This window comes from Actinia tenebrosa, unplaced genomic scaffold (assembly GCF_029948245.1).
Source record: "Actinia tenebrosa isolate PJP-AT-01 unplaced genomic scaffold, QUT_ActTen_1.0 PGA_scaffold0__85_contigs__length_37466705, whole genome shotgun sequence".
NCBI classification, from domain to species: Eukaryota; Metazoa; Cnidaria; class Anthozoa; order Actiniaria; family Actiniidae; genus Actinia; species Actinia tenebrosa.
The window spans coordinates 6894225-6908529 of record NW_028292569.1 but is presented as its reverse complement, the minus strand read 5'-3'; the positions used below and the strand labels follow the sequence as shown (position 1 = coordinate 6908529).

The following is a 14305-nucleotide window of genomic DNA, read 5'->3' as shown; positions in this document are numbered from 1 at the left end:
CCAAAAAATAGACCTTGTAATTGTGCGGCGAAGACTGCAATAAATGTTAATATTTCTGAATATTTTGAAACTGAAATGAGTCTAGCTCTGACTATGAGTCTGCGCAATCTAGGTGGCTTACGGATTGTAGTCTAAACGTCTAATATCAACCTGCAATTTAATTTTATTGTTGATACAGGACGCCAGTGGAGGAGCTATCGCCCTTTTCACGGCACACCTCCACAAGCAAGACATAAGCCATGAAGTAGTATTGAACAACATCTATCTTCAGTTGGATGAAGCAATAAAGAGGTAACTACCTTTCCATCGCTTGGGCTGCCTGTGGTTCAGTCTAAGATAATTCTTTTTTTAAATAGTTGCTAAATAGCTACTATTTGTCAGTATCAACTTTGTTTTTATTTCATGGTTTTACTGCATGCGCTCTATAATCGAAATTTTAAACTGAAACTTCTCCCTTGCTAATGTCAAGGAGCTTTCTTCATTTCTGGTATTCATTTTGACAGCTGCTCGAGTTAAGAAGATAGGTTCTTGCAAGTCTTATATTGCAAAACCATTGTACACAATGCTCGTGCAAAGCCTTTATATTACTGGGCTTCCTGTGTTAACCAACAGTTGTTTTTTTTTCAGCCTTGAGGTCCAAAGAAACGGGATAATACTCATATACGACTTTTCTAACATCAGTTACAAGACTTGTGATGTTCATTTATGCTCAAAGATCCTAGAGCTTTTTCAGGTGAGGGTCTATGTCTCTTTAGCTTGAGGCACGTATGTATTCAAATAGTGGATATTATGAATGCAAGCAAGTCCCATGCTTTGTCTCATCCCCATAGCCTCACTTGTACGATACTTGAACAAAAGATTATCGCATTGCAGGCTCAATTGTAATAACAGCTATTATTGTAATATTTGAAAAAATGGATGGAAAAATGGATAAGAGATGAAAAAAATGGGATAAATTTAGAAAAGTATTAATAGTCAGAGGTAACCATAGCAAACGCATGCTCAGTGCCCTGTAACTTTTACTGCTCATGTTTTATGATATAATTTTGCAAAGATCGCAAGTGTGCATCTAATACACATAAACTTGTAAGCTAGGAAAGTGCCGCCATTTACTTATGGAAGATTTCGTGACGGAAAAGTGCAAATATGCGCACGCATTTAATATGTATTTATTGTAGATTTGCAAGTTGCGCATAGTACTAATGAAACGGTTGCGTGACGGAAGTAGCTTATAACGTTGAATTTTGTTTTTATTCACAGTCAGCATATCCAGTGCGCGTAAAGAAAACATACATCGTCTCTCCACCTTTCTGGTTTGAGCCTGAAATGCGGCTGTTTTCCGCTTCGTTTCGTGACCCCAAGAAGCGTAAGAACGTTAACATTGTCACGCAATCAAGACTTAAGAATCATCTCCCTGTCACTTGTATCCCAAGAGGCCTTGGAGGAGAGTGTCAGGCTAATCCAATGAGATTAATCGAGCTATGTGTTTCATCACATAAGGATCGTCTGGGCTTGACAGAAAGCAAAGCTGAACGTTCAACTGATGGTAATGGACGGGACACGGTGCCACGTGATCAAACTGGAATGAATGTTGACGGTGAAGGGCAAGACAGTCGTTGAAAATAATGCTGAAAGCCTTATTGCTCGTTTTTATTTGCATTTGATATTTTGCTTTTGATATTTTTATACAGTTATGTAAGAACAGTAAAACCAGTAAAACAATTTTTTATACTTAGAGTGTGTGAAGTTTATGAGCTGTTTGTTTATTTATTTAGGGAGCATTCATTTTTTTAGGACGGGGGGTGTGCTGGAGGAATCCAGGGGAGGGCGCGCAGAGATACGAAATTTATCTTCGAGTGTCGATAAATTTCGTATCTCCAAGCACCCATGTAATATTCTGTTTATTATATAATTATCCATAAAATCAACTTAATAAGCTTTTTTATTATTATATCTAACTAACTAATAGCTTAAATACACAAGGTAACGATATTTTCACATGTGAAAATAACATGTTATTTTCACATGTGAAAATATCAGTTTTTCGAAAAGGAGAAATATAGGTATTTTATGGATAATTATATGGTAATATTGAATATTTCATACTACATAAAGGGAAGGGGGCAATAATTCAACAAATTTCAAGGGATGGTGACCTTTTTATGCAGACAGAAGAAAGGGAAGGTCTAAAGATTTTACATTACTGTTTATAATGATTAATCCGACCCACCGCCCCTGTCGCCATTCACCAAAGGAGATCCAGTATATATATTGTATTGTATGTATTTTACTAAAATTTATTTTCAAAACATGACTGGTGATAAATATTACCTTTTATATTGTTGCTTTAAAGGAATATAAAACTATGCACGCATGTTCTGTACTGTTATAAACACTCTGGGAGCTGTAGAGAACGAGAGAAGCAAGCTTAGGGACACAAGGCATAGCTAGGTGTTTCTCTGAATGCTCTGCAGATTTCAGAGTGATTATATTACAATACAGAGATATAAACAGCCGTGTTTTATTGCTTTTATATATGTTTTATATGTATCATTTAGCGTGAGCTTGTCTCTATCTGATATAAACACGGTAGCCAGTCAATAAGCTTTTTATACATATACCTATCAGGGGAGCACTATCCAGGAATCTTCATGATATTTCCCATTTATTCGCTTCCTAATTTTTCATGGACTCTCTTCTCTTTTTATCACTTAAATTAGAACCACAGGTAACCCAATAGTTGTCTTGTGATTTCTCAGTTTAGTAGACAGAGCATAATAAAATGGGTTGATTATGATATTTTCTTAGCTATTCTTTTCCTGATGTCCACATACACTGTATCTTTCATGTTTTCTTTTATTACTTCAGCATCCAACCACAGGCAACCCAATCAGTTGTTCCTGTTTATAGATACAATGCATTGGGCTTCCTGTGGCCAGCTCTAAATTAAGATATTTCCCATCTATTTTGTCCTATCTTTTTTGTCTTGATTTACACATATTTTTTCTTTTTTCTTTCTATTACTTCAACGTAGAACCACAGGCAACCCAAACCACTACTGTCCTGTCACAGTGAAAGCATGTTGGGCTTCCTTTGGCGAGCTTTCTTTATATATTTTCCCATCTTTTATAATGAACACATAAATCTCATTCATTCTTTCACTTTTTGTTAGAAGGTGACACAGGAAATTCAAACAATGTCTTTGTCACAGTGACAATGTGTTGGGCTTCCTGTGGCTAGCTATCAACTCTATGATATTTTGCCATCTATTTGTCTCCTAATATACACATAGTTCTCATTCATTCTTTCTCTCTTCTATCAGATTATAGTAAAGCCCCAGGAAGCCCAACGATTATTCTGTTGACTAATACAGTTTTTTGGGCTTCCTGTGGTGAGCTATCTTTTTCATGATATTTTCCCATCTATTCGTCTCCTGATATAAACATACCTCTCATGCATCTGTATAATATAGTCATTCGTCAATTGATCCCCAATACACACACTATGCTTGAGTTTCTCCTCCGTGTACTCAATAGCCAAAGCCCCATGTGAACCATCCAACACAAACAGACTGTTTCCAACATTAAGAGGAAGGACGTAGTTCTCCTTTGTTATCAACCCCATATAGGCGTCTTCCCCTGCCTGGATTCTAGGAGTAGTCTTTGCTGAATCCACCAAACTCTTGAGAACATTTGTGGAGAAAATATAAAACGCTCCAAGACAATAGTTCGGTAAAACTATCTTTTCTTCGGCGTCCGCCTTGGTACCTCCTTCTTCAAGCTCTCGCTCGTAATCATCTTCAACAGGATGACGGTATACGACGTATCCAGCATAAACATGTTCTGGAAGCCTTTTTTCATTATTTAACCAAAATACCAACCTTGGTATATTCACGTAAACACCGTCTTCAACTTTAAAAATATATTTTGTGTTAATTTCCAAAGCCCATTCATATGCTTTCCAAAGTTTCTCAACTACATTTGTATACATGTCTTCAATCCTAGCACGAAAAATATCTCCCAATATTTCAGCTTCTTGGGCTACTCTCCTGTCATACTTTGTTCTATTACTCAAACCCATCACAAAAATACAATTACAGAAGAGTTTGGGATAGCCTCGTCCTTTGTAGAGAGACTTCGAAGCTTTTCCATTTTTCTTTGAACCTTTCCATGTATTTGCCCAAGTTGTGCGAATGAGATGCCGTCTCTCGAAGTTTTCAGGAACAGAATTCACCATAAATAAAACAAACATGTCTTTTTCCTCAAAAACGGGACGAATCTCCAAAGGATAATCTGTCTTCGAGTCGTTGAATTTCGTCTCATTCTGGTTGAATTGAGAAAAGATTTCTTCGAATTTGTCTGGACCTTTGTCTTCAAGATCTTTTGCAGAAAGCAGTCTGTATGCCTTGACCTTCTTCGAGCCTCTCTTGAAAATGTTTTTGATGTCGAAGAAGTGTAGAAAAAGAACTTCACCAACAACGAGGAGAAAAACATAAAAAGCAATTCGCTTTTTGGAGAAGTTAAACATCGTTTATGTAGAATCTTGCTTTACGAAAAATGATTCAACTTTTTGCTAGGAACTTCACTTATCAAACTCTAGCTTGCAGAAATTTTTCTCATCGACTGCCGCTTTGAGAATTAGTTCCCCCACACGAGATTCAGCTTCAGTTTATAGCAGTTAATAGAAATTCTTTTTGATTTTCTTTAACTTTTACAATGCCAAAAAATTATAGCAGTGTTGAGCTGTAGAAAATACTTTGACAATATAACTATTTTCCTCGCGAAAGATGCTTTCAATCTTTGCTAAACTGCTTTGTACCTGAAGACTTTGGAAGCCATTTCAAAGTTAAGCGCACATGTTCTTTTTTACATCTTTCAAGCCAAGATAGTGAAGCAAATAATTTACCTTCTAAGGTCGCTGTGAGTTTCCTTCTTTAGTTCAAATTTGGACGTTTTTATCCCTCATGATTTGAATCCGACAACAGAATCGAATATGGCGGCTTGTGATACGTATAAATCAAGCAATCATTTGCATTTTGTATTTATTTATTCAATTTGAATGGACTTATATTTTTAGCGTGTTTAATATCCATCATGCATCGATGGTTCTTTTGGTCTGCGTGCAGTGGTGTGGAAAACGAAATTTTACAACGCTAAAAAAATATAATTCAAACAAAGTTTTTGGACTTTGAAGCGATTGAAGTTTGCAAACCTATATCAACATGTTATATTAGTGAAAGAAGGACGAACATTTTAGGCACGAAAGTTATTCGTATTAAAACAGTCCAACTCATTCAAAGCGCGCGCGAACATGAACCACAGGAAGCCCAAGAACTTTAGTACGGTACCCTCAGTGGCTTTGTGTGCGTGTGCTTTTTATTCGTCTGCGCCTCCATCATGACATCATAGTCAGACTTAACCTGTTATAACTTGAAAACGCAACACTCGACTGAAGAAATATTTCACCATTCAACTTTATAAAATAATTGTTATGAATCTCGCATTCTGATTGGTTAGGAGCGCGTGATTTATGAGAGCACACACGCACCCTTTGCATTTTATAAAAGAAATTAAAAAACTTGCTTGCTGTGGAGTTATAAAGCACTTGGGGATTGGCAAAACACTCGTGAAGTGTCGAGCTCTCCACTACGCGTCCTGCTTCTCCTAACACTTCTCTCGTGTTCTGCCAACCCCCGCGTGCTATATAACTGCACACAGCACGCGCGCGCGTTTTTTATTTCTTTAATTTCTTTCATATAGAATTAGCAAAGTATTGTCTCATGATTTAGGTGCACTTAATATCGAAGTACAAAAGTTAGATCGTTTGAAGATTTTTTAAAAAATGCGAAAATATCAAACCCAATGTATATATCAATCATCATAAAACCAGTTTTAATACTGACTTACTCGTATTTTACATATTACTAGCTTTGAAGTAAAGTATTGCATAAACAACTCCCTATCGCAGGCCATCGTCAGTTGAGTATGGCTTGAGTTGGCTTTGCAGTGCATTGTGGAAGCGTTTAAGGGACGGACAAGTTTCCATCTTGAAAATGTTCCACAATGCACTGCAATTTCGACCCAGTTTGGCCTTTAACTTATATCTAACGGGATTCTGGGAAATTGTTATTCATCTATAACATTAAAAAACAAGGTTATGTTATTTTTTAGCATTACTTATGCTAAAGCCACTACATGATTTCAATCGTCTCTTTTCCATCATCATCCATCAAGTATGATCATCATCTATCAAGATTGCTATCATTCCCATTTGATGGATCATCAATAATATCATTTATAAACATAATCAAAGGTGATGTTAAACGAGGCGATTTTTAGGGCAATATTGTAGCGTTAAAAGTTGGCCTAGTGTAATACATAACGCGCGCGGCAACACAAATCGATGGCAACAATGTTGTGAGTTTTGAAGGTCGTTCAAAATCTTGAACATGTTGTTGCAGCAAAATATCGCTTAAAACTTTTCCACCAAACTTCTCAGTAAAATATCACGAAAGAAGTTCCGAAAGCGATTGCAAAGAGTTTGAGTACATCCAAGTAGAATGAGGTGTTTGATTGACGGCAGTCTATTGCAAACTACACGACGCGATTTGTGTCTGGGGTGGCCGTGTAGTAATGTAAACGGCGATAAGCAAGTAAACGAAACGCATAATACTTTAGATTATGAAATGAACAGTTTTCTAAAATCGTGTTTATGCCATAAATTTGCTTGGCATGCGGACACCTTCAGGACATTGCAAGATGTCCGTTATTTAGAGGTTCTTTTTGCCACTAGCTGTCTGTTTAATGAAGGTTGTCCGCTAATAGAGATACATTACGCAACCATTTGAACAGAACATTAACAAAATATTTCCATTTTAACAAAGATTCTAAGTCAAGGTTGAAAATGAATGGCGATAAAATGAAAGGGATAGAGTACTGCACATGCTCGAAAAATTACAAAAACTTACCGACACTAGCTTCCTTCGTGTGGAAATTGGTTTGAGAAATCGGGAACCCTGTGGTTAGGACTCCAAATCATGGCTTATTTACTTGCGCAAGAGGCTATTTCGAACTGCGCGCGGTATTTAGTTTACGGTTGTCGCAAAATCTAGTAAATGTTCTAAATACATCAAGTTCAACCAAGACCTAGAACCATTGTTTCGTGGTTAATGATTACATTTTACTGGGCATACCCAGGTATTTCGAGTGCTCTGCGCACTGGTTTTTCCGCGAAAATTTACAAAATAATATTAGAAAACTATATACAATTTTTAACAAAAAAGAAAAAACTAATCAGTAAAGACGGGGTTAAAAATTATGCCTCAGCAGAGGTTCTTGTAGTAGTGTAGTATATTGTATGGTGTGCGCTTTTCTCGCAGCCGTGAGGTTGTACAAGATTCCACTATGTTGGCTTCTGATCGAGTTGGCCATGACAACTCTGCAGGATTAGATTAAGTTTTCTTGCGCCTGGAATAGTCCAGAAGAAAAAATATTAAGGATTAGGTGTATTTATCTATACTTATTTACAGCTAAGAAGAGATAACTAGCTAAAAACTAGTGTGAGCTGCGTCGGTGTTTCTAATGAAACAGTTATGATAAAAAGGTAAATTATACACCGTAAAAAGATGAAAAAACTTACTGACGTTTCGGACGCTAGTCCTTCGTCTTTACAGCTATTTCAAAACGATTGTTGAAGAATTTGTTGCTCGTTGCAAGCGAAGCCAAAATTGTTGTACGGACGATGTGAATACGATCAGCGAAACGTTACAACGGTATGGAACTGCCCTAAACTTTGTCTGCACGTTTTCAAGGTATATAGAGAGAAAGGGAAGGAGAGAGAGGGAAGGAAAAAAAGGAAGAGAAGAAAAGGGAGGAGAAAAAAGTGAGAAAAATAAGGGAATAAAAAAAGGGAGGGGAATAAGGGAGAGGAGAAAAAAGGGAGAGGAGAAAAAAGGGAGAGGAAAAATAAAGAGGAGAAAAAAAGAGGGGAAATAGGGAGAGGAGAAAAAAGGGAGGAGAAAAAAGGGAGAGGAGGAAAGGGAGAAACCAAGACTAAAAAGGGAAGAGAGGATATGAGAAAAATTTCAATAGAGAAGAGGAAAAATGGTCAAATAAATGCAAAAAACTGAACCATTTTTACTTACTTGTTGACGACATGAGCATAAGCAGGCTCCATTCCTGGTCTCCCTTCAACAGCATACGCACACTATCATAACAAACAAAGAAAACTAAGTCCAAAAGAAAATTACCATTTTTAGCAAAACATCCATATAATCAACCATTTTTATTCCATTCAACCGTAGGTATTTTTGCACTCTGATCTGCTCAACCAATGCAAACTTTGTACTTAAAATTATTCGAAGAAAACTTTGATGTGATTTAAATGGTTAATTTACCCGCGTCTCAACATCGGTCCAGCTTGACTGTTCATCATCTATGCTGTCGGAGGCCCTTCGCTTTCTACAATTATGACAACAACAAAAAATTAGGAACTAGAAAAAAAACCTTCAGGCAATTGCTGCGTCCACACGAATCAAACCAGCAACCCAAACCATAGGACTCACAATGGTTAAAGGCAAAAATCTTAGGGACGAAGCATTAGATTTTTGAGGGGGGAGGGGGTTGGGCAATTGAATATTTTTGGGGCATAATTTGGAATTTTTTTCTCACACTTTTCTTATGCACGATTTTTTTCCACTCTTTAAAGTTGTGCTTGAATATTTTTTTGGTTTTTGCCTGACCCCCCTCAAAAATCTAATGGCCCGTTCCTTACCAGTGTGGCATCCTAGCATTACCCTATCACTCACCCCACATCTCTATCTTATCTTATCTTATCTTATCTTACAGTTGTATACTATACCTATCAGGGCTAGTTTGTCCAAGTTGGTTTTGTCTTTTTTTCAAGGTTTCCACTCCCGTGAATTGAACACTTGTTCCTCCACCAACAGTATCGTAGACTTCTCCCTATAGAAATACAATTTAAATATAGTCAAGAAATAGACCTAATCCGCTATTTTCCAGTTTCAGACCATGCATCATTCCCTTGAGTATTATTTCTTTCTTTACTAGGAATGCTTTTCAGCTATGGTGCAATGCTTTCCCATTTCAGACCATGTGTCATTCCCTTGAGTAATACTTCTTTCTTTACTAGGAATGCTTTTCAGCTATGGTGCAATGTTTTCCCATTTCAGACCATGTGTCATTCCCTTGAGTATTATTTCTTTGTTTGAAGGTTGCACATGAGAAGACACATGAATATAGATACAACTCAAACAAAGATACTTATTCTCAAGAGAGGAACACATGGTCTGAAATGGGAAAACATTACATTAGAGCTGTGCTAATCAACATCACATTTTAGCACAGTTTGCTAAAACTATTCCTTGATTTAGGGATTTTTCACTGTGTTTCCTCTCTCTCTAACTTTTAAACTCCAATTAGATCTGTGATTTGGTGGTACCCTAACTTACACAGCGTAAACGTATTTGCAACAAAAAGTTTGTTATTTGGTTAGCTGCTCTAACAGATTCTACCAAAGATAACTTGCAACATTATTTTGCAGATAGGTCAAGTGCAGTAAGGTAATGAATTAGGTCTTGACTAAGATACTATTAGGATATTATCAATATATTATTAGGTCAAGTGCTGTAAGGTAGTGAATTAGGTCTTGACTAAGATACTATTAGGATATTATCAATATATCATTAGGTCAAGTGCAGTAAGGTAGTGAATTAGGTCTTGACTAATATACTATTTAAATAATATTAATATATTATGAGGGCAAGAGCAGTAAGGTGAAGGATTATTAGGACAAGACTGTAAATGGTGTCAGTGTAGAATAAGATATAATTAGGATGTTATTAATACAATACAGTATTAGGACAAGATTGTAAATGCTGTCTGTCTTGATCAAAATATCATTAGTATATTATCAATGCAGCATTAGAGAAAACTGCAAATGGTGTCAGTCTTGGTCAAGATATTATTAAGATATTATTAATGTGGTATTAAGCCAAAGTGCAGATTGTTGGGAGTCAGTCTTAATCAAGTCATTACTAATAGGATATTAATAGAACATTAAGTGCAGTTAGGTGGTTGTTAGTACCGTCTACCTTGATTACTTTAGTAGCTATTTCTCCTGCCGAGTCTTCTTCCTGATCTAAAAGTGCATAGAACGTAGCCTAAAGTGGGAAAAGAACCATCCAAAATAGAATCATCAAAACAGACCTGTCTAACCTCTGCATAACTTGATTGCACCTTCTACCAAAAAAACCTACTATCCTATCCTCTTATCCATCAACTACAAGTACACAGTATGTACCCAAGAGTTCAAAAGGAACGAAATGTTTTTCAGTCTGAGAATGACCTATTGCCTATCACCTATCTCATTTTGGTTCCCACAACCTTTTTTGATATCTATTATCTATACGTGTATTGCATGTATGGTAAACACCTAATTGAAAACACGTTTGTCGGGTTCAAAAAAAGGTTATATCATCAAAGCTAAGACCGAAGGGGAGCATGGGAAGACAAACAATTATGTTAATTTCATGCATATTGCAGTTTTCCCTTCCTGTGCACATTTTATGCATCATGGCTTTGGCATGTTGTTTATCTAGGTCAACCGACTTTGCTCTACTGTGCATTTTTACATGTCTATATGCAAATATAATACACATTTGTGAGTACCCAAAATCCTTTTCGGTCTTAGCTTCCCAACTATGTTTTTTCAATTAGGTGTATATGTGTAAGTGAGACATACATTTGTGTCTTTGAAGTCCCTACAGTCTGGTTGAGTAACAGTCCTCTTGTTGCGGAGCATTGGTTTCATGACTGTATCTGTGTAGGATAAATTTCATAAAGCATGAGGTGGAAAGAGTTGATCATCATCATCACAATATGTCACTTGGAAATCAATGCTACCAATATGAAGAACATGATGATAATGATGACTATAATGATGATGGTGGTGATACATGACGATGGTGGTGATGATTGAAGATGATGCTAGTGATGGAGATGATGATGGTGGTACATGATGATGGTGATGATGATGATGATGGTTATGATGATGGTGATGATGATACATGATGGTGATACATGATGATGGTGATGATGATACATGATGGTGATTATGTTGATGATGGTGGTGGTAATGATGATGATAATGTGTACCTGTCTCTAGACTACAAGGTGGCTTGTGTTCAATCCAGCAATCTGAAGATTTTGATCTCCTGTGTCGAGCTCTTGAAGGTGGCTGAAAGTAAAATGAAACCATTGTGAAATCATAAAATCTTCTCTTCTAAATACTCGACCTATTTTTTCCTATTTCAGGCCATATCATTCCGAACCTAGAGTAATGATTCTTGGGGGAAACATGACTACAGAACCAATCAAGTATTAGAAGTCAGCTTTACCTTTCGAGCAACTGGTGGAGGAGATTTGGACCTGACAGTATTTCCAGAACGAACCTGTGACCTGGTCACCGGCCTGTCACTCTTCACGTTCTGAAACAATATAAAGATGAAGAACAGTAAGCTTAGAAAAGAAAAGACAATTTTCAATTTCATACAATCCTACTGTGTTCCAGCAAGATGACGTACTCATTTACTCAGGGTGAGCTTAATTTCAGGATTAAAATATTTCATACTATGTACTTATTGACTGAGTGGGAGGGCCGTACAGGAAGATATTTGGCTCTAGATGATGCCGTACAGACTGAGCGCACCGAGGTCCATGCAAATGACAGAAAGCCAAATATTTCCCGTACGGCCCGACCTAACTCAGTCAATAAGCATTTCACGAAAAGAAAAAATTATACAGTCACAGGGCCGTATGGATTCGTATTCCCGCAAATCACTGTTGTCGTTCCCTAACCTGCACAATATCCTTCAGCTGTCTTAGTTTTTCTTCTTTCTGCCACACCTTTGCTTGCATCTCATCTTCTTTGCTCTTGACACGCTTGTTCTGATTATGTAATTGAAATGATTAGATAAGAGCCATACTACTTAACTGTAAATTCATGGTGCATGAAGCAGCACAAATCGATGGCAACAATGATGTGAGTTCTGGAAATTATTCGAAAACCTGCAACAAGTTGTTGGAACAAAATATTGTTCAAAATGGTAACCTCGTGCCATGTTGTATGAGAACAATTTTTTGAGTAATGTATTGTTGTGTCAAATCATCTTGCGTAACACCACCTTTACTCAGGGGTCTGATGAATGTTTGGTTAAAGCCTTCCCCCCCCCCTCCCAAACAAATTCTGCACAAAAGGCTAAAGCATTGCTCCCCTCAAGATCTTAGTAAGGCTATAGCATTTTTCTCCCTGAACCAAAAACATCTTTACAGCCTCCCTAAGTTCCTCTTAAGCTTGGACCACTGAAACTCTGAAACATTGATGAAAATCCTCGTGACATATTTGAAGACAGACCTTTTCAATCCTCACTTCAATGTTTATTAATAAATACCCTCTTGCATGGTCTAATGACGAAGAAAGGATGGAAAGGGTGGGGTGGGGAGGGGGGATATAGAGTACTTACACATTCTCTTTCCCATTTGTCCTTCTCCTGACTGACAACACCTTTCAATGCCTGCAATTAACAAAGTGAAATGCTCTTGTTCAAAACATTCTTGGTTCAAGGCAACTTAATTAAGAGTAAAAATAATTATCCACTAAAATGAATGATCAATAAACTTTATTTAAAGAGGGTTACGTATTAACCCAGTGAGTGATCTAACTTACGGCCCTCAATATCAAATAATAACTATTAATATTTATATGGCCCATATTCCATATGTATACAGTATGCTTACATAAAACCCTGCATTCAAGGTATTGTGTGAACCAACTTAACATGAGAAATCCAACATGAGTACAAACTGGTTGAAGGTGAAACAACCCCAAATCCCAAGGAAATATATGCATGTACTTACAGTTTTAAGCTTTAACTTGTCATGCTTTTCCTTCTCGGCTTTTTTCTTCAGGTCAACCAGCTAAATTAAGATTAATATAGAAATGTTATAATGTATAAATAACTGCTAAAAAATCTTGCTTTCTGATTGGTTGGTGCAATGTGCTTTACGAGACCACAGAGTTCATCCATGGCCATAAACCTTCTACATATCCTTTGTCTATAGGCCTTTTCTGAGTTCGATAACCAGAATGCATTGTGGTTTAACTTGGGTACAAACAACACTATATAATGCATGGTGAACAAAAGATGGTTGTACCCAAGCTACACCACAATGCACCATAATCGCTATCCCAGAATAGGTCTATTGCATCAAAAAAGTGCTTAGTACAATAATATGCAATATATTTCTCAACTACTGAAACTCCCTGATGCCTTAATATATTTGAACACAGCATTTTGAATTCTTCACTATTGACTAATAATTAACCAACTTACAACCAGATCATGAACAGATAAAATAGGATAATTACCTCATACTGTAACTCTCTTTTGTCATTCTCATAAATTGTTGCTGTTTTCTGTAGCATTTCATTCTAGCGAATAAAGAAATTAAATTCATCAGGGATCTGATCATCGTACTTCTAGAGCCTTTGTGTTGATTACATGTTGTTAGGACATCCTCTTTTAGTTTATTTTATTTTTTTTATTTCAAGATTCACCCGAAGGTAGGTGTGAAATACAATATTACTCTATGTCCCCTTACTAAGGTATTAGAGACCTTTAGATCCGACGACGAGTACGAGAACGAGTGTTTAACTTTTAAAGAGAGGCACTATCTTTTTGTAGTCGTGATCGTGTACGTAGATGGAAACTTCAGATCCCGTACGAAACGGGCAGATCTGCAACAGATCTGCAGCAGATCTGTTTTTGCCAAAACAGATGCACTGCAGCCTTGTTTTAGGTCTGCATGATCTGCTCTTAGTCTGTGCAGATGTTGGTAAGAAGGTTGTCTGCAATGATCATATTCGACAGACTACCAGCAGATCAAAAACAGATCTGTCTAACATCTGCAAAATCTGCCATAAAATATGCAAACAAATAACAGCGCGTAGCATCGTCCTGGAGATCATATCGAGAACATTAATTTTTGGGGTGATCTATACCTTTTTTATATAAACCTTAGTGGCAAAAACTTAATTTGCAAGAATTTTTTATATAATTTTCCGCTATTAAGTAAAATTATTTTCAAGATTCGTGGTTTGGACAAAAATATCTAATGAACAGATGACTGCATGGCGTTTAAGAAAGGGTTCGGCTTACGCTAAATAATCAAGACTTATCAAATCTACTATTCGAGGCGACTCTTAAGTGCTCCTTTGGTTTCCATTT

At 36.8% G+C, this 14305-nt stretch overlaps 3 protein-coding genes across 3 annotated transcripts in view; 1 reads left to right on the top strand and 2 right to left on the bottom strand.

The window, feature by feature from the left end:
* LOC116308876 (uncharacterized) overlaps window positions 1–1731 on the top strand; it is a 4808-nt gene extending 3077 nt beyond the window's left edge. Inside the window, exons 6-8 of the mRNA XM_089026070.1 lie at window positions 179–291; window positions 628–733; window positions 1261–1731. Coding sequence (XP_088882196.1) covers window positions 179–291; window positions 628–733; window positions 1261–1620 — 579 coding nt within the window. The 3' untranslated portion in view covers window positions 1621–1731. The remainder of the gene's footprint in view (window positions 1–178; window positions 292–627; window positions 734–1260) is intronic.
* A 286-nt stretch (window positions 1732–2017) lies between these two features.
* Window positions 2018–5008, bottom strand: LOC116308993 (beta-1,3-galactosyltransferase 1-like). Its single transcript, XM_031719524.2, has one exon. The coding sequence runs from the start codon at window positions 4525–4527 to the stop codon at window positions 3406–3408; it is 1122 nt and encodes a 373-aa protein (XP_031575384.2). The 5' UTR covers window positions 4528–5008; the 3' UTR covers window positions 2018–3405.
* Window positions 5009–5874: 866 nt separating this feature from the next.
* Window positions 5875–14305, bottom strand: part of LOC116308869 (kinesin-like protein KIF23) — a 35670-nt gene continuing 27239 nt past the window's right edge. The window contains exons 22-32 of the mRNA XM_089027974.1: window positions 13447–13509; window positions 12936–12995; window positions 12542–12592; window positions 11877–11966; window positions 11417–11506; window positions 11175–11256; window positions 10762–10838; window positions 8860–8963; window positions 8396–8459; window positions 8144–8205; window positions 5875–7466 (exon numbers count right to left, since the gene is read on the bottom strand). Coding sequence (XP_088884100.1) covers window positions 7451–7466; window positions 8144–8205; window positions 8396–8459; window positions 8860–8963; window positions 10762–10838; window positions 11175–11256; window positions 11417–11506; window positions 11877–11966; window positions 12542–12592; window positions 12936–12995; window positions 13447–13509 — 759 coding nt within the window. The 3' untranslated portion in view covers window positions 5875–7450. The remainder of the gene's footprint in view (window positions 7467–8143; window positions 8206–8395; window positions 8460–8859; window positions 8964–10761; window positions 10839–11174; window positions 11257–11416; window positions 11507–11876; window positions 11967–12541; window positions 12593–12935; window positions 12996–13446; window positions 13510–14305) is intronic.

Excerpts from the sequence above, each read along its gene's own strand:
- LOC116308993 (XM_031719524.2), bottom strand. The coding sequence starts at position 4,527 with ATGTTTAACTTCTCCAAAAAGCGAATTGCTTTTTATGTTTTTCTCCTC.